The 20,000-nt window shown below is 43.6% G+C and overlaps 2 protein-coding genes across 3 annotated transcripts in view; both read right to left on the bottom strand.

Annotated features, from left to right (window-relative positions):
* glb1l2 (galactosidase beta 1 like 2) overlaps positions 1–2,023 on the bottom strand; it is a 9,481-nt gene extending 7,458 nt beyond the window's left edge. The window contains exons 1-5 of the mRNA XM_031573869.1: positions 1,908–2,023; positions 862–1,046; positions 553–621; positions 280–375; positions 1–31 (exon numbers count right to left, since the gene is read on the bottom strand). The exon at positions 1–31 is cut by the window's left edge and continues 78 nt beyond it. Coding sequence (XP_031429729.1) covers positions 1–31; positions 280–375; positions 553–621; positions 862–1,025 — 360 coding nt within the window. The 5' untranslated portion in view covers positions 1,026–1,046; positions 1,908–2,023. The remainder of the gene's footprint in view (positions 32–279; positions 376–552; positions 622–861; positions 1,047–1,907) is intronic.
* A 12,256-nt stretch (positions 2,024–14,279) lies between these two features.
* b3gat1a (beta-1,3-glucuronyltransferase 1 (glucuronosyltransferase P) a) overlaps positions 14,280–20,000 on the bottom strand; it is a 105,611-nt gene continuing 99,890 nt past the window's right edge. For both annotated transcript variants that reach the window (XM_012838370.3, XM_031573861.2), the window contains 3 exons: positions 19,621–19,917; positions 16,037–16,144; positions 14,280–14,928 (listed from right to left, as the gene is read on the bottom strand). In XM_012838370.3, the coding sequence (XP_012693824.2) occupies positions 16,058–16,144; positions 19,621–19,917 (384 nt within the window). In that variant the 3' untranslated portion in view covers positions 14,280–14,928; positions 16,037–16,057. The remainder of the gene's footprint in view (positions 14,929–16,036; positions 16,145–19,620; positions 19,918–20,000) is intronic.

The raw sequence follows: 20,000 nt of genomic DNA, 5'->3' as shown, positions 1-20,000 counted from the left end.
CAGCTTCATGTCTTTGTCACGTAGGAGCCAACTGAGAACATGCAAATGAAAGATAGCACATGTAAAAACATGATACCACACACACACACACACACACACACAGACACACACACACACACACACACACACACACACACGCACACACACACAGACACACACACAGACACACACACACACACACACACACACGCACACACACACACACGAACGCACACACACACAGACACACACACACACTTGCTACATGTACTGCCTCTCTACACCACCACACCAGCTCACCTAGGCAGGCCCCCCAGGTCCCACTCAGCACAGATGTAAGGTCCGGGCCGAAGGATGACCCACAGACCCAGCTCCTGCGCCAGAGAGACGAAGGCCCTGTTGGGAGGGACTGATTACATCACTCTTAGACATACAGCTCTTCCACACTGTCCTTAAGATAAGCTGAGACAAGATAAGCTGTTCCAGTTTGTGGGGTTCTGCCTCACACAAATGTGGGCATGCTGTGAAGTAAAAAAAAGCTAGAAAGAGAACTGGCAACTGCTAGTCACTCACTTTAGATCCAAGTGCTCTTTGAACATGAAGAGGCCCTTTTCAGGCTCATGCAGGTTCCAAGGAATGTACCTATGGTACAACGACATAGAGGCACAATGACATCATGATGCTGACCCTCCTGTAAAACTCATACATGCCATCAGATGCGAAACGTGTCAGAATGATGACAGATTTGTGACGGGCATTCCAATTCCAGTTCCATTTCGTAAATACATAATACAGGAACGTTGCATATTGTAATTAAAGGCCGTTATGTTCAGAAAGTGCCAACGCTGTTGATTTCTGAGGGAGTGTATTGCTGCTCCTTACGTGCTTAGTGTGTTGATTCCGCAGGCTCTCATCTTCAGCAGACGGTCTCGCCAGTAGGCTCTGGGTACACGGAAGTAGTGGATGGATCCCCCCAAGAGCCGGAAGGGCGCCCCCTGCAGGGTGAAATGGCAGGACTCGGCCCGCAGACCCTGTCTTTCAGCCATGCTCCTCTCTCCTCTCACCTTCTGTTTGTGTGACAGGAGAAACACAGGGTCCTCCATCTTAATCTTAGATCCATGGCTGGAGTGAAAATTAAACCCATGTCTTGGTGACGTAATGCTAATTTGTATTGTGCGTTTGGCAGCCATACTGACAAATAACATGAGATAGTCCACCACAGCCATGGCTGTCATTGAGGTAGCCTATGCGTTTCGTAACTCTGGGTGTCCTTATATGGTAGGAAAAATCCATCCATGAAATTATCAAATCACAGGACTGCCACATTGCATAGGAAAATGACCACAACTGTGATGATAGTGTTGATATGATATGATCCTGACATGTACTGATATTTCTGGATTCATACATTATCATGGCACAGTCAGGAGGATAATGGCTATTATCACAAAAACAGAAGAATTGAAACTGTGTATGCAAGGTCAACTCAATTGATGTGACTTTTCTTAAATATTTGATATCTACAGGACTCATGACTTTATATCTACAGTATGTGTTTAATAGGGATTGGACCTTTCACACTGTGTGTGTGCATGTGTATGTTCGTGTGTGTGTGTGTGTGTGCGTGTACATGCATGTGCGCGCGCGCGCGTATGTGTGTGTGTGTTTGTGTGTTTACTGGTTTGGAGTTGTGTTTACCTTGTAGCTCCTGTTGGTTTTCTAGCATTGCATACTATTACACAATCCTATGAATCCTAAGCGTATGAATTTAACATAGAGGTGTTCACAATACTCCACAGACATACTGAGTTGTTTTATATATGTATACACCATAAATAACTGATGATACTATAGATGGACTCGAACAGTCTTGCATTTTTAATCCTCACTAGCCCTTAAGAAAACCTCCACCTCACCAGAGAGCCTACCTTGTTGTATGACTGAAGTCCTAGCAGGTAGCTGAAGGGAATAAGTTGCTTTAGCTTGAACTTGTATTCGGTGGGAGCCAGCGGGGCGGTTGCCTTGGTACCAAAAAGACCAGTGTGAGATCAATGAAACAAGTTCTAGAATGCACCGATACAAGAAGAACAAGGGGACTATTGATGTCAGGACAAACAATGTGCTGCTTTGTCTGAGGTGTCTGTGTGTGTGTGTGAGTAGTTGTGTGAGTGAATGTATACATGGTGGTGGGGTGCGATGTACATTCTCTCTCTCTGTGTCTCTCACACACACACACACACACACACACACACAAACACACACACACACACACACACGCACACACACACACACACATGCAATGATCACTGTGTGTTGTTCATATTTTTCAGTTGGAGCTCAATACTGTGGTGTCCTTGTCAGATAGTATAGCTGAAGTGAGCTAGATGTGTAAAGCCTGTCAGTTGTGAGCAGATACAGATATACTGCAGTGATTAATGCATTAAAAGTCTGTTTTTATTTTAAGTCAATGGTATGAATAACTTTATATGAATTCTAATAGGTTCCAAAATGGCATGTAGTAACAATTTAATGTTGTCATCTAATTTCCGTTTTATTTTTCTTCCACATGGGGTGAAGTGATTATAATTCAGTGTCAATAAATATTCTAAAGCCACTAAATCTTCACATCATTAAATCACTTACTGAGGCTTAACGCTTAATTATGTCCTTGCTATGCTAAGATTGTCAAGTGTCTTTGATGGGATTTATCGCATAATCCCACAGAACATCTAATGACTAATGCAAGGTCTCTGACACACAAAAAGACTAAATAAGTGTGTGCTTCCAGAGGTGTGTAGTTGTATGTGTAAGTGCGTGTGTGTATTTGAGATTCTGTGAGTGTGAGTGTGTCTGTTTGCGTATACATGTTTGTGTGAGTGGTGTGTGTGTGTTTGTGTGTATGAGTCTGTGTGTGTGGTGTGTGTGTGTGTGTGTGTTTGTCTGTGTGTGTGTGTGTGTGTATATGTGTGTATGTGTGTGTGTATGTGTCTTCAACTTTGGGCGTGTATAAAACAACTATAATTATGACTCAGAAGTCACATATTTATTCTAATCCCCCCATGGTCATCTGTGTGGCTGGGTGACGCTGATAATGTTCCCTTCTGTGTCACTCAGCTGATCTCAGTCCAGTTTTAAAAAGAAGCCATTTCAAGGGTATGCCCTGTGCCATATCTCCTGTGCAGGACCGTAGCACGGCTGCTCTACACTCTTTAGCGGAGGGAAGAAATTCACTAGCTGTGGGTCAAACAGTAAGTAAATGAAGAGCGCAAGGGTTGACCATCCTGTCCTTAGAATGCTGAAGCCCTTTTTCTCCTTGTGGGAACTGTTTGGTAAAGTCCAGTGTGAATCATGAAGACAGATCAGGTCCAAATCCATGCCAGATCAGGGCCAGATCAGGGCCAAATCCATGCCAGATCAGGGCCAGATCAGTGCCAAATCAGGGCTAAATCTGTTCTAGTGCCTTTCTGTCATTACACTAACCGACCCACTTACCGTTCAGATGTTAATCTAGTCAGACATTTTGCCATAATGACATAATTATTCAGACAATTATCGGCCATTATTGCTCATTTGACCTGACAAAGCTGTTCATACTGTAATATGAAGTCACTGCTCTTTGCCTACAGTATGTGAATCCCTCCTTCTGCAAGGGTGTTGTGTGGCACCTGGTCACCCTAATTAGGTAAAGAGCTGTTAATGTGCCTCCTTTTGGAGGTCTGCTGAGCTAAAATTGAGGGCAATATATTCCAATACTAGAAGTAAACTGGAACAGATTGTGAAGCTCTCAGGTGAACTTAATACATAATAAGACGACTAATAAACATATGTTCAGAAATGATTGCTGCAAGTGGAGATATTGGCAACCCTAGCCATAGCATTAAGCGCGGTTTCTTACCGTCTGTTCATGCTGTTTGTTGGCTTGAACGTGCATAGCAGGTCTGCTACACAAAACAAATATCTTTCAGTTTCTCTCTCTTGCCCAGAAAATGTTTGTGAACCTGTAAGGATTGTGAGAGTGGCACATTTAAGAAAAAAAGTTCTACTTCGTGATAATATTAACAGCATACAGTCAAGTAAAGACAGACATCTGCTTTTGATGTAGCTGAATGACATAGAGTGCAATCTTTCATTTGGCCTTTAGATGGCTCTACTACCTTTTCAAACGCATTGCCTTGGTTGCATCTGAATTGTCTTTTGTGTTTCTAAAAGAGAAACAGGACATCCGTCTTTGCCCCGTTATGGCGCTTCATATTTTTGATTTGCATCTTAAAACTTTAATCCATGCTTTAATCCAAAGACTGACCAAATACACACAGTTATCAGTGCTAAAACAGCAATTCCTCTGCATTTACTTGAACTCTGAACCTCAACACCCGTGGGATTCTTATCTTTTGGAGTTCACAGTGTACAGACGGGAGAATTGTAGGCTACTATTTTCCAAAAAGTAATATCTCCATGCATGTGATGAGTTCGAAGAGGGAGGTCATGTTAAAGTCCAATCACAGACAGGCAATTCTTCCTCAACTAGATGTCCTGCTACTGACAGCCTTACTCCACCTGTTTCTTTTGATGTGATAAGGCAGCCAGGGATATCCTCCTTTTTGCCACACACACAAACACACACACACACAGGCACACACAGACACATGCGCGCACACACACACACACACATGCACGCGCACACACACACACACACACACACACACACACACACACACACACACACACACACACACACAGAGAAACACACACACATGCACTAGCCCATCAGACATGCATGGAGGTGGTGTGTTGGGCTGTATTGGCCTGTATTGCATTATCGCAGAGGAGAGAATTACACAGAAGAGAGACGTCCTCTGCAGCTATACGCCGCCGCTGCTGCTGCTGCTGCTGCAAGAGGCTCCTGCTTCTCTGTTCTGTTCTCATCCTCACTTCTCAGCTCTCCGCAGGATTGCTAATGTTCTCACTTACAGTCTCAGTCTCTCTCTCTCTCTCTCTCCCTCCCTCTCTCTCTCTCTCTCTCTCTCTCCCCCCTCATATCATTCAATCCCTGCCTTTCTCTGCCTCTCCTCTTCATCCATCTCTCTTTATCTCCTGCACTCTATCCACCCTTCTGTCTCCCCCTATCTCCATCTTTATATCTCTTTCTTTTACTCTATCTTTCTCTCACCCTCTCTGTCTGTCTCATTATCTGTCTGTTTCATTCTGCGCTACTCTCTACCCATTCATCCTTTCTCTCTCTCTCTTCTCTTTGATTTCTCGCTCCCCCCTTCTCTATCCCTCGCTCTATCTCTCTCTATCTCTCTCTCTCCCTCTCTCACACTCTCTCTCCCTCTCTCTCTCGCTCTTTCTGTCTCTCTCTATCTCTCTCTGTCTCTCTCTCCCTCTCTCTGTCTCTCCCTCTCTCAGCTGCATTGAAGGGCTCTCATACCAAGCGTCTGATTAGCAGCAAACACTTCCTCAGAGGTCAGGATTGATTGTCAGCATGACGGGAGACATGAACCACTTCAGATCAGAGGAAAGAGAAGGACTGCTTTTCAAGGACAAGACAGATGAATGTCAACCCTGTCAATCACACACACGACAGATCCTGATGTTACATTGTAACACAAGAACAGTTACATTGTAACACAAGAACAGTTACATTGTAACACAAGAACAGATTGGGGTGTTACACAAGAACAGATTTAGCTGTAAGTGTAATGCTATATCCACGTTTGTGAATAATCATGCTTCATACCCAGGTAAGTGAACACCCACAACCACTTCATATCAGCAGCAGTAGCTGAGAAGCATCTCACCCACATGGTTTAACACACATTAACACCCACAACCACTTCATATCAGCAGCAGTAGCCGAGAAGCATCTCATCCACATGGTTTAACACACATTAACACCCATACACCACTGGGGACAGTTTGCCCCATGAGGACCTGGGTCTTGGCTCCAGGTTGGTCTGCATCTCCATGGCTGCCATTGTAGCCGTAGCAGCAGCAGCAGCAGCCGCAGCAGCAGCAGCAGTAGCAGCAGCAGCAGCAGCACCAGTGTCTCGCTGCTCTCTCAGGAGCACTTACTCCACTTCCTGGGCAGATGCAGCACGTCTGCAAGCTGCATACACCATTAATTATTCACTCACTATTGCTGTAATTTGTTCTCCTTTGAGGAAATAACCCATTTCATGGGTCTCAGGAGAAATGCTTTAATGAGAAACGGGTTGCATGGGGGCACGTGTGTGTGTGTGTGTGTGTGTGTGTGTCTGTTTTTTCTTCATTGTGATATTAAGTTTTAAGTGGTCTTTGATAATCATACTGTTATTTGGGTAAATATAATTTAGTCAAGACACCAAATAAAACAAATGTGGGACATTTAGTATTCAACATTAGGGTTTATTGTTGATTTTGACTTGATTTTTCAACTGAGTTGTTGATATTTGAGATGTTTAATTTGTATCGATATTATAATCATGGATTTTATTAAATACAAAATGCCTATTTAAAAAAAAAAAGTTTTAGATGTAGATATTTCCTTGAAATTGACCAACACATGCAGATCATTTAAGCAAAATATTCTGCATTTCTACTGTGTATAATATACTTGGACAATCCATTATTGTTCGTAATAATGAGTAATATGTACATACTATTTTGGAACACACACACACATACTCAAATATACACACAAATAACACACACACACAAACACACGCGTAAATGAAAATGTAGATCACTAGGCTCCCATGAGCAAATAATGGTCTCCCTCTTAGGCAGCCTGTGTGTCGTCTTCAGATTCTTCGGTTTCTCAAAAATATTCAAAATCTTTTTGCCTTGCATTGATTCCATTTGTTTTATCTCAGGTTTGTCTTTCAAAATCCTTATATATAAAACTCATCCCCCCAACCCCCAGGCCCTGTATGTAATTCTGATTTTGAATTCTAACGTATAGTTATACCTCTGTTTTGAATTCTAATGTATAGTTCTAATACTGATTCTGAATTCTAATGTAGTTATAATTCTGATTCTGAATTCTAATGCAGTTATAATTTGGTTTTGAATTCTAATGTATAGTTATAATTCTGATTCTGAATTCAAATGTACGGTTCTAATTCGGTTTTGGATGCCCCTCAAACACCTTGGATTGAACAGCGCAGGTCACCGGGGTTGTGTCCGTGTCTCCGTGTCTCTATGGTACCCTATGGTTTCAGTACTATGGGTCACGTCCGTGTATCTGCCATGGCTCCGTACCCAGGGGCGGCGCCAGGGGGGGGGCTAGGGGGTGCTCGAGCTCCCCCTGGATTAGCCATAGCACCCCCATAGCACCCCCAAGAAAATAATGGTTTATTTATTATTGTTATTTAATTTCATTCTGCGTTATTTATTGTGTGATAATAATATTTAACTCACAAAAGAAAATAATAACAGATTGAAATGAACAGATTGTTTTAGACACAGAGCAATCATTCTGTCATTACCTTTGACCCAATTTTCACGTCGCACTTGTGAAGGTTGACGTTACTGGACAGTTGAAGGAGAAAGCAGCGGTGTGTGGTAGTTTCAAGTTTACAATGCATCGGTTTTTGCTACCTAAATGTCCACGTTTGGAAGAACGATTAAGAAACGAGAGTGACGTAGAAGAAGAAGCAATGCCAGGGGTATCTGGTGTAGATTCTTAAGGAGAGGAACGTTGTGGTCAAGGAGGTCAACCCTCCACCACTACTGAGGGTGCTAACCATGGTGCTAGCAGCATCAGTGTCATTAGCATTAACGCTCAGGATGGTCCGAGAAGACCAAAACTCCAGAAATGTCCACCTCGCATGTTTGGAGTCCAACAAAGGAGTTTTTGTAAAAGCTGTTTGGAACAGTTTGCGTGGTTGGAGTACAATGTAACTAAGGTATTGTTAGCTGTGTAACATTAATGAAAGCTGTCTGATTTGTTGGATGCTTTGATTGCCCTGTGTCGCTTAAGACTCGTTTCTGTTGATTAGTAGCGAAGATGCCCTTTTTTGCCGAAGATTTAAACTTTTTGCCTTTTTCCTCTTTTTAAGATTTTTTTTGGAGTCGCCTTAAAAAAAAATCAGAGACTCTTTAGCCTAGGGCAAGCAGTCTGTCTTTGTGCTAGGTATACATAAGGTTTTATGTGATTATTGATGATTGTGAACTGAAATAATATATACCTTTTAAACACATTTCTGACTCCTTGACTGTTTTAGTTAATTCTATCTGCTAGTCCAAGATTAATTTCACTGTCTGACATGGTAGTGGTCACCTGGCGCCCACATTTAACCCTCACTACCACAAGTGTTTTAAAGTAAGTTAAGTATTTGGGATTGCGGACTCTATAACATGCTGTATGCCTTTTGTCAGTGACCGTCGCGGAAGTAGCCTAGATAATGATAATGATAATGAAATCGGTTTGTTTAGCGCTTTTCATGGACCCCAAAGACGCTTCAGAGAGCAAACATGTAAACAGATGATAGACGATATGGTGGGGAGTTGTTGTAGTAGTAGAGAACCATGTGACACATAGGCTAGCACCCTCGCTAAAACGCCGAGCTCCCCCATAGCACCTGCAGAAAAAAATGTCTGGCGCCGCCACTGTCCGTACCCTATGGTTTCAGTTTTACGGAAGTGCCGGGTGGCTTGTTTCCCACAGATAGTGCTGACTCAGAGATCGGCCTCCCTGCCCCCCCCTGCCCCCACCCGTGTGTTTCACACTCACCACATTTTGTTAACGACAGTATTTTTTTATGCAGCAGAAACACAAAGTCACTGAACTAAAAGTCAATATGCCAAAGCTGATGTACTCAACCTTGACATGGTGCTGTGTCATCCTGCACTGTTCTGAGCAGGTTTCTCTGAGTAAAGATAATACGTGTGGTTAATATTAACTCAATTCAGTTCAATATCATTGATCTACATAGAGCCATTAAGAATAAACATGGTCTCAAAGTGCATCACAGGGAACAAGGCCCGAACGAAAAAATAATAAATATATAAAAAAAATGTAAATACAAATATAATAACTAATGATAACTCTATGGCAAACTTTTATTACAACGTTACAATTGTTAAAAAAAATTATGTGAAATATTAACTGTAGTTTAATTATATAACTAAATACAGTTGAGACTAAGTTTGAGTTTGTAAGTTTGATGCAGAACGGAAGATGAAAGGCTTTTTAGCTGTGAGGAGAGATGTGTTCTTTTCTGACAGATTGGGTGTTATGACTTTCATCACTTGAGGCTGCATCCTAATCATTTTGGGCACTTGAGTGGCTCTGCTATGTAGAAAGGCACTTTATACTTTAGAGCATCTTTGCCCTGAATTTGCTGAATCCCACAGTAGCTAACCCAACTTACTGTTTCTCACCTCTACTACTCAGGGGTGGGACCGTAATGTAATGCTAATCTCAATGACTTCTAATTGTCTAACATGTGTATGTACCTGCTAAAATATACAATTCTTAAATGTACTGTTGACAGGGTGGTTTTACAATACAATTTACAATGCATGTACAATATAAATACAATACATTTGCTTTTTGGTCAAAATGCACTATAAAAACAACCTTAGGTATCATGGTCTCCCTCTATCCCTCTCTCTCTCTCTTTCTCTCTCCCTCTCTCTGTATATGTGTGTGTGTGTGTGTGTGTGTGTGTGTGTGTGTGTGTGAACTGTGAACACACAACCATGCACATGAGTATGCATGCATGTTCACTGAATACCAAATTAACAACCAACATCACATATCTCAAGGCAACAAGCGTTCTCAATTTTCAACATGTTTAATTTATTTTCTTTTAAAACGCTTTTTTATTTTCTTTCTCTCTGAAATGGGCATTGCAAAGAAAACAGAACAACCTTTACTCTAGAAACATGCAGACATGGTTGGCCTATCACTTCAAAGTGTGTGTGTGTGTGTGTGTGTGTGTGTGTGTGTGTGTTTGTATGTGTATATATTGGGTGGATGAGTGAGTAGGGGTGATAGTGTACTACTAGCTATGAAAGCGGAGGGAGGCTCTGTTGACAGTGGTGTTTGTGTGGTACTATGAACCAAATGACCAAAACAAGCTGTTAAAAAGCACTTTGTGACAGGGCTTGTGGCTCACGCGGGAATACGAGATTTAACGAGGGAAAGTTAACACACACACTCTCTGCCATCTTTCCCAGTTTTTGTCTCTGTGTGGGTGTTTCTGTCACTGTCTTCTATGCGGCAGAAGTCTTTGACTTGTGTGTGAATGGTGTGTGGATTATTCGGCTGCTTCTGGAGGATTTTTTTTTATATGTGATCCATTTATCGTCTTTATTTTAGTTTCGAGAATAGCTAAAGCAATTTAGTGTATTTGCTTTCTGCGACAGATAGAAAGAAAAAAAAAAGAACGAATGAGCTCACAATCTTGGGAACACTAAACAAGTACACAGCGCAAATCCCTTTCTGAGAGTTTCAGAGTTGAGACGTCTGACCCAGTTATCCCCTCCCTCCTTATTGTCTTAAGTCTTAAGATCGTGAGTGGGAAGACATTTTATCAGGCATTTCATTTCATGGTCTCCATTGCCCCCCTCCCCCACTTGACCTAATGCTCCACCCTGCGGGGACAAAGAATATGGCTTCCAGAAAACACAGCACTTGAAGACATAACTTATTTAGAGCAGGAGTTGTGACCAAAAACTAGAGGAGGGGACATATGGCTTGGCACAATTCAAAACTCAGGTATGTAGAATGAAGGGTTTGTGTTGTGTTACTTGCAGGAGATGTCTCAACACACTCAAGAAGAGCAGCTGAGATCTAGAATGTTCTGTGGGTGACCTTAGACGGATGAGATACTCCTACTGTCGTCCCGCCCATCCACAGTTATGAAAGATGAATGCTCATGTTTTTGTTTCTAATACCGCATGTCATAAGCTTTGCGTTTCTCTCCAAAATGACACGTCAAGTTAAAAACAGCTGGACTTCTTCAAAACAAGTGGGGAACTTTATGTGCACATCCCTAAAAAAAGACTTGAGATCACTTCTGATAGCTAGCCGTGAAATAAACAGAACCAACATCATACATTTGAACCCCTTTGAGAAAGAGGAGCGTAGACCTTGTGCCGTGAGAATAGGATTGCGTCATTGAGAAGCCATCAGTATGCAAAATAAATAACATAAATAAATACATTAATGTGGAATAAATACACAGACCTCACATTGCTAGTGAGGTGCTGGATTGTAAAGACACCTTGGACACGTCTTGACTTGAACTGTGACCTGCGTTGCACATCACAGTGTCTGCGATCTGATCTCACTGCAAGTGGGCGGGTGGCATCAAAACTACAGAACACTAAGACAGGATTTGTGAGCTTTGATGAGGGTAAACCCCTTTTGCAAAGCCAAGTCGTGATAAGAATCTTTATTATATTTTTCCAGATGATTTTATTGGGCTCGGCCTCTGTTGTCATGTGACTGCCTCTTGATCAAACATAAGATGATTTCATGTTCATCTTCTTCTCGGAGGATAAAAAAAAAAAGTAGCAACTTGCATTCTGAAGTGGACACCCAATTTTCTTACTCTTGTCAGCAAGAAACATATATTTATATAATACGTATTTATATATTCTGTCCTTTTTTAGTTAAACAGTTAGCTATGAGTGGGTGGTACAGAAAAGGTTGGAGGGTTGAAAGGAAGCCATAATTGTTAAGCATTTCTATAGATGCTTATGGACTAATGATAACAGGGGGGTATCTGATGCAGTGTTTACCTCCATCAATCCGACTCTTTCCTTTATCATTGCGTACAACTTCCATCACGTAAGGGGGAATGCTGAAGAAACTTCAAAGGAGGAAATAAAAGCCCTACAATGGCAACCACCTCAACTGCCCTCCTAACACGCATCAATCCAGATGAAACATTAATGCAGCACATTTTTTTCTTCTTCAAATGAGTAGGAACATAGCCGTCATGCATGTTTCAAAAGCTTCCATCTCAAGACGTAAACAGAAACGTGTTCTTACGGAGTCTCAGAGGGCTCTTTGCCCATCGACTGGTTTATTTCCTCCTGCCTACGTCTCCCTTCTTTCGGCTTCCATCACTCATTTTCCTCTCTAACAAGATGCAGCAACAGCAGACACACACACACACACACACACACACACACACACACACACACACACACACACACACATCCGCTGAGCTGACGTCTTTGAATAGTCAAAAGAAATGCCTTGCGGTTCGCTTCAACCGAATGGGGTGAAAACTTCTCCTCTAATTGCGAAACAGAAGGCGTTACTTAGTACACTACACAGATACTACCTGATGTGAAGGGGTTTTTATTTTGGGCTCTACTTTTTAAGATCTGCCCAGGAGTGTGCATTCAAACTTGTGTAAGGTAGCAAAAGAGGAATCAGGGACTTTGCCATTCAATTATTTTAATATAGTTCCTCTACAGGGGTGCCTTCAGTATATCACTGCACCTTTTTAATTGGCCCAATATTTCAACGAACAGAGACCTGGACCTTGTAGCATATTGCCACGTAATGTTCTAATTATGCTAAACCTCCTATCACCTCTTTGTGCTTGTGTGACTAATGACACCCCTTGCAAGAAAAGAAAATGAACTTCCACATGAGATGCCGAGCTGACCTTTACCCGTACAAACACACTGCATCCTGCTCACAGACAAAAGAAAGATGGCTTTTTGACGCGTGCGTGCATAAACAAGTTATACACTGCAGCTAGAGCTGCAAGGATCAGGGTCGGCTCCTGCCAGAAGCAACTGCGCCATGGCAACCTGTGTATCTCACCTGAAGAACTAGCCCGACACTGCTATCTACAATAGATGGTACATGAGCATATTGGTACCCCTATGGCTTATACACAAGATTGTTAATGACGGACAAGACTTTCCTTCTTGGCCAACTGACACGTCAGTGTACTACGCTTCGACGGTCAGGCAGACAGGCAGAGGACAGGGACGCCGTCTTTAGCTCGCCCTACGCGGCCCTCAACATCCACATGTGACACTTTGATTTGCTCTGCGTGAGCATGAGTATGCCTGGTCACAGCTAAGGGCTTAAGACATGCACGGGGTCAGAACAGCCACATGGAACTGTTTCTGAAGCCACTACGATCCATGTGTTCCACTACGATCAATGTGTTCCACTACGATCCATGTGTTCCACTACGACCAATGTGTTCCACTACGATCCATGTGTTCCACTACGATCCATGTGTTTCAGTGCTAGAGAAGCTCAGATGGAGCGATTCCCAATGAAGCCACATAAGACTGAAAATGCACAGCTCTCTACAACGGGTTCATGGCCTCTGTGTTTAAATCCCGTAGACAGATCCTTTAGATCCCATATTAACACTGCTGTTATTGCCGTAAGCCCCTTGCCTATGTGCACGTCATTCTTGAGGCAGATGACCATGTATAGACGTGCAAAGCAAAGCCTGTAGCTTACATTTGACCTATTTTTACAACTGAGTATGCACAAGAAAAGTTGGCTTTTTAGGTCTGCTTCCATAGCTCGACTGGTAGAGCAAGGTGCTACGCAACACCAAGGCGATGAGTTTGACAGCCATGGAACACACATACTGATGGAGATGTGTATCTGTACTGTAAGTTGCTTAGGATAAATGTGTCTTCTAAATGAATACATGTAAATGTAGTCTCTAAACAAACCGGTCATTCCTTTATGACTGGGCCAAAGTGCAGTAATATGATGCATTGCTCAATGTGCGACTCTTAGAGTGACCTACGACCTTTGACCTGTTTCTCAAAGGGTTGTTATGTCTTAGTCCTAGGTAGCACGGCGCTTCCCTCCACACGGCGGGATATTTGCTTGTAATGTATGCATGTTGTTCTGTGTGATATATTATTTTTTAGATGCTTTTTGTGTGTTTTCTTAGTTATTTCTCTGCTCCCCTACCGGTGTACATAAATACAGTAGTTACATTGCTCGCTCTTTTAGGTTACTTCATGTCGAAGCCTATGATTGTTCCTTTTTTTAAAAGTTCATATTTACAGGGGGTTCTGACACAGGAACACAGTAAGTAACATTTTTAAGTGCTGGAGTTGGAGTATAGTACGTTCTCCTCCTTTCAAAGTGTACTTCCAGGGATCTATCACTTGATATGAGTGGGTGTGTCACTGTCCTCTTCCAAGCTTTTGGGACACTGAGAAATGCATTAGGGTAGTGAGTTGGAGATGGACGCAAATATCAGTAGTTCTGAAACAGCAAGACAATGATTGTAAACAACAAAACATTCAATTAAAAGCAGACTTAGTTATGTAACAAAATCAAGAAAACGAGATCTCTTTCCCTTCTGTTTCTTTTCATTTCCACGATGAAAAAAAAAATCTTAACAGATGACTATCTCTCTTTACCTCAGGACGGCCATTGCAGTGATGCAAAAGTTTTTTTTTTGTTACTGATGCTGTTCGTTTAGTTTTCGCTTTGTTCAAGAGCAGCATTGAAAGTTTAGTTTTTTTCTGCTTTTGTTTGTTCTTTAAGCAGGCCCTGTCTTCATCACCATATCTTCTGTACAGTTGACCGAGAGCAAATTCCACTTGCTGGAGGTCAGTCTTAATCTCTACGCAGGTCAGAGTTCAAAGTTCATCCGCGTGGAAGGCCCTGGGTCCTCTCTGTGTTCACATCATTGTGCTGTCTTCCAGAAGGCAGAGATTTCTGTTGGGGTGATGTGCTGAAATACGGTTCCTTCCTCCTCCATGTCCTCTTGTTGGGTCTAGAATCTGTGTATTTGTTTGTTCGTTTCTTTGTTCTTCATTAAACCTGATAAATATTGCCATCTACTCTGTGCTTTAATGCAATGCTGTACATTTGTACTGTTAATAGTTTAGTTGAGTTCAAAGACAACTGGATATGTCCTGTGTCCAAGTCCTTGCGTTTTTTGAGGTGAGTCTGAGATGAGGGCTCTCTGGGTCGTACAGAGCTTCACCAAAGCCAGGTCCCTGAAAACCAGGACAGAGAGAGAGAGAGAGAGAGAGAGAGAGAGAGAGATGATGCAGGAGGAAGAGATATGTGTGATATCGCAAGTAAACACTTCATTAATTAATGTATACAAGAGTAAGCACACGCACAAGACAATGCTCCATTTCCCCCCAGTAAACTCATAGAACCCCGTCTCTGCCTCTGTCGCTCTCTTAGTCTCTCTCTCTCCCTCTCTCTCTCTAAACAAGCCACTTTCTCCGTTTGCTGGTAGAATGTGTTCTGGTGTGTAAGGGAGGGGATAGTTACCTTTAATGACTTTGGGAGACTTGTTTTCAACTGGTGAAATGGACTGCTTTCAGTATTTTTCCCCAATGGTTTTCAAAGTCAAAAGGGTTTTAAAAGTCTCTCTCTCTCCACCTCCCTCTCCCTCTTTCAGTCAGTTACACCTTTTATTCAATGCCTAACTGTCGGAGAAGTTGCAATATGTTTGCACATTACAGGCGTTCAACTGAGTCTAATGCTTTAGGAAACATATCCCAACACACTTGGCATGGGGTAAAATAACATACACAATCATAGTTACAATGAGATGAGATGAGAATTTGAGGTTTTCATTTTTGCCCAAATGACTGGAATGAAATTTAAAATGTTTGTAAAAGTGGAACAAAGACAAACGTGGGCTAGCGTGTAGCTCTGTGGGCGCCACCTGCTGGTCTGACCAGAGACTTCATCACTGTGCATTTAGACTAATTTCTGTTCTATGGCTTTCCGCTGATTCCTCTCCAGGCATCTGTAATCAGATTAGTGTCTGCCGTATACCTGGAAGCTTCCGGAAGGTATGGGTGTTTACACGCGGCATACCCCCTCCTGTGTCAGATTCGGCTAAATACAAGATGTAACAACTGAATATCGCTATTCTTCCCTGACACAAAAGTAACAGTAAAACGACATACATCTTCAGCTTTGTTTGTATTTGACATAATTTATCAACGTCTTTTCAGTCAAATCAGCTGACTTGAGTTTTGCTTCTCTGATTTGATCAAATTTAAAGTAGTAATCTAAACATCTGAAAATGTGTCAGCTGTACCACACCATGTCTGATGCTGTGTATCATGTGTGATCCCTCACCAGTGTTAGAGATGGCGGACGTCAGATCTCCACATTGGGGTCCGTGAATCCCTTTTTACTCTCATTAACAAGCACAGGCTTTTCTGTCCTGGTGTGCCAAACAAGAATCTGTAAGAACAGAAGGAAATGACAATTAATTGCAGTAACATTACTATAAGAGGTGGTTGTCAGTGTATTTGCAGACTATGCAGGGCTGATAATAATACTGTATACTCACTTCATATCATTAAGTAAAATACATTCAGCTTATTTATCCCATGAACATAAAACATTTACATACTAAAATGTACCTTCAGAAAATGTTTATTTGGTTGTCTATAGTAGGCTTGGTGTGATTTGATTTGAGATACTTAGAGCTCCCTTTTCTGGGTTTGTTTCGCAAGGCACTGGGTTCAGATGTACACTTAATACTGTAATGTTGTCTCTCCTCCAACACGCCTACACACACACACACACACACACACACACACACTTATAAGCACACACACACAGAAAGACCCACCATGCACACACATTTACTTACACACACAACCATGCACACACAAACACATCTCTAAACCTACACAATGCATGGTTGATTTTCCCGCTGTTGGTTTTTTCCCCTCACAATTTGTTTCTCTCGTTCTAGAGGTGTGTCAGCTCTAACTCGTGTCCGTGTTTAGATGCGAGCGTTGCTGAATCGATGGTACAAGGGCAACTTAATGTTTTTATTATTATGTACCTCTCTATAAATATGCTGTGTAGGAGATAGACCTGGAAAAAGTTGACATACACAGTAGATAATTCTAATATTTGCGCCTAATGATAATATTGATATAGGTGTAGTGTATATATACATGTGCACATTGACCCATGCCTGGGGCAGTAGAGGCTATGCCACAGTAGATGCTCTGCAGAGGGGAAGATCTCAGACTGGTGTGCTTATTGGCTCCTCATCACCATGGTTGAATGGGGTTAATGGCAAACACACCAATAGCTAAAGATGACTGTCTTTTAATCTTCATTGTCATGCGGTAATTTGTCCGCTACGAGTCACTCTGGGTGGCACCAGGCAGTGCCATCATCACGTGTGTAGTATGTTAGTTTAGAAAGGAAGTCCCAAAGGATGAAGCTGAGCTTTTGTGAGGGCATTAACTCTCTACACGGCCCCGCAGCATACAACAAATCCCCTCCTCCTCTTCTTCTTCCTCTTCTTCTTGTTGTTCTTCTTGTTCTTGTTTTCCTCCTTCATCTTCTTCTTCTCCTCCTCCTTCTTCTTTGTCTTCTTCTTGTCCCACTTTCCCCATCCCATTGTCCCAGTAGCCCTCTCCTCTCCTCCCCTCTCCTCCCCTCCCCTCCCCTCCCCTCTCCTCCCCTCTCCTCCCCTCCCCTCCCCTCCCCTCTCCTCCCCTCTCCTCCCGTCCCATGCCTCCTCTGCTCTGCCTTAGCTGTGGGTCTGAGTTGTGAATAATGCATGGGCACATTTAAGACGTGACAGCGGCCCATTGCCACTAAGACGGGTGAGAGGAAGGTTAACAGTCTCCGCTTGTCATCCGGAGCGGCTAGATTATGACGGCGGGGGGAGTGTTGTGGTGAAAGCCCGGCCCGGCACGCCCCTGTGGGGGACCTCCGTGACCCAGATTCCCCCTCCTGCCGGTCCCTCTTGGTCCCCTCTGAAGCTCCCATCCGGCATGGTGAAGGCTGTGCTCTGTGATCTGTGTGGTGCTCTGTGCTCTGTGCTCTGTGTGGTGCCCTGTGCCCTGTGCTCTGTGCTCTGTGTGGTGCCCTGTGCTCTGTGATCTGTGTGGTGCCCTGTGCTCTGTGCTCTGTGCTCTGTGCGGTGCCCTGTGCTCTGTGATCTGTGTGGTGCCCTGTGCTCTGTGCTCTGTTATCTGTGTGGTGCTCTGTGCTCTGTGCTCTGTGCTCTGTGTGGTGCCCTATGCTCTGTGATCTGTGTGGTGCCCTGTGCTCTGTGATCTGTGTGGTGCCCTGTGCTCTGTGATCTGTGTGGTGCCCTGTGCTCTGTGATCTGTGTGGTGCCCTGTGCTCTGTGATCTGTGTGGTGCTCTGTGCTCTGTGATCTATGCGGTGCCCTGTGCTCTGTGCTCTGTGTGGTGCTCTGTGCTCTGTGATCTATGCGGTGCTCGTTGTGTAGGTCTGGTATGGAAAAACAGCCCCCACTTTTCTATTGAGTGCTCTTGAGTGCTCTACAATGTACTCATATTTAAATGAGTAATTATTAATTATGAGGAATCACAAGGTAAAGCTTATATTAGTTCATACTGGGATTCAGGTTAGGACCTGCACAGTTACAAAATATCGTGAGTGTGCACGTAGCCTACACCTGACACGTGCACGGTTACGAAACATCATGAGTGTGCACGTAGCCTACACCTGACACGTGCACAGTTACAAAATATCGTGAGTGTGCACGTAGCCTACACCTGACACGTGCACGGTTACAAAACATTGTGAGTGTGCACGTAGCCTACACCTGACACGTGCACGGTTACAAAACATTGTGAGTGTGCACGTAGCCTATGCCAGACACGTGCACGGTTACAAAACATTGTGAGTGTGCACGTAGCCTACACCTGACACGTGCACGGTTACAAAACATTGTGAGTGTGCACGTAGCCTATGCCAGACACGTGCACGGTTACAAAACATCGTGAGTGTGCACGTAACCTACACCTGACACGTGCACGGTTACAAAACATTGTGAGTGTGCACGTAGCCTACACCTGACACGTGCACGGTTACAAAACATTGTGAGTGTGCACGTAGCCTATGCCAGACACGTGCACGGTTACAAAACATCGTGAGTGTGCACGTAGCCTATGCCAGACACGTGCAGTGAGTGCTACTGGTGAGAAAAATGTATCTCTGCCACCCGAATGCCCACTGAGTGAGTCATCATCATGAGCGGGCAGGGAGAGAGATGGGCAGGGATGGCGAGTGGGCACAAGTGCCCTTTCACTGGGTGAGATGCTCCAGTGTGTAGGAGGTGCCAGGCTTTTGTGTTGTGCTGAGCAGTGTGTTATCGATCCTTTTCGGAAAGTTTGGGAAAAGGTAAGCGCTCAAGCGCTCTGCCAAGTTTGAAAAGTTTTTGGTGAGTTGCAAGTGTTCCTTTCATAAGGTGTTCCAGTTGGAAAAAAGAACTTTGCAATGTCATGGCTAAGCCCTTGATCGATTTTTGACCATTTTAACTCAAGATGTCCAGGAGTGATGTAGATATACATAGATTTCTTTCTCGTCTGCACCTGTTTGTTCTTTCCTCCCAGAAGATATCTAGAAATAATACCATGATCAAACCAAAGTGAAATCTGTGTTTGTCTCTCTCTGTAGCATCTCTGAAGAAGCCTCTCCCATGATTCCCAGTGTCCATCTCCAGCACTGAACTCTCAAACTCTTGGGTACACAGTAGTACACTTTTAGCAGGAGCCCTGTTTTAGTTACCTTCCCTTTCTCTCGGTCCAACTCCCCTTAGTGCAATTGGCCATGCTCATGTCAATTGGTCATGCTATTATATCTGTCTATGTGTGTGTGTGTGTGTGGAACGTGTTCTGTTTTAATTACCATCCCTCTCTCTCGGTCCCACTCACCTTAGTGCAATTGGCCGCCTTGGGCTCCAGGTCATTGAGGGTGACCAGCTCTCGTAGCAGGCTGCTCTCCTGGTAGCCCCCCTTGACCCCGCGCAGCTTGAAGTAGGCCTGGGGCTTGAAGAGGATGAGGCGCAGGTTGATGGCGAAGCCAGCCATGTCGATGGCGAACGGCCGGTGCGGGTCGAACACGGTTTTCCAGCCGTAGACCTTGCCGGCGGCGTTGACCTTAGGCGACTCGTAGCGCAGACCGCCCACAAACGCCACGGGCCAGACCGAGACCTTCCGTGTGGAGCGCATCTGGTGTGAGAGAGAGGGATGGAGAAAAAGAGATATGGAAAGAGCGAGAGAGCACAAAGGTTAGTCCACATGGGAGTGCTGAT

The sequence above is a fragment of the Clupea harengus genome, chromosome 9 (assembly GCF_900700415.2).
Source record: "Clupea harengus chromosome 9, Ch_v2.0.2, whole genome shotgun sequence".
Lineage (NCBI taxonomy): Eukaryota > Metazoa > Chordata > Actinopteri > Clupeiformes > Clupeidae > Clupea > Clupea harengus.
This window is presented reverse-complemented; position numbering and strand designations above follow the sequence as displayed.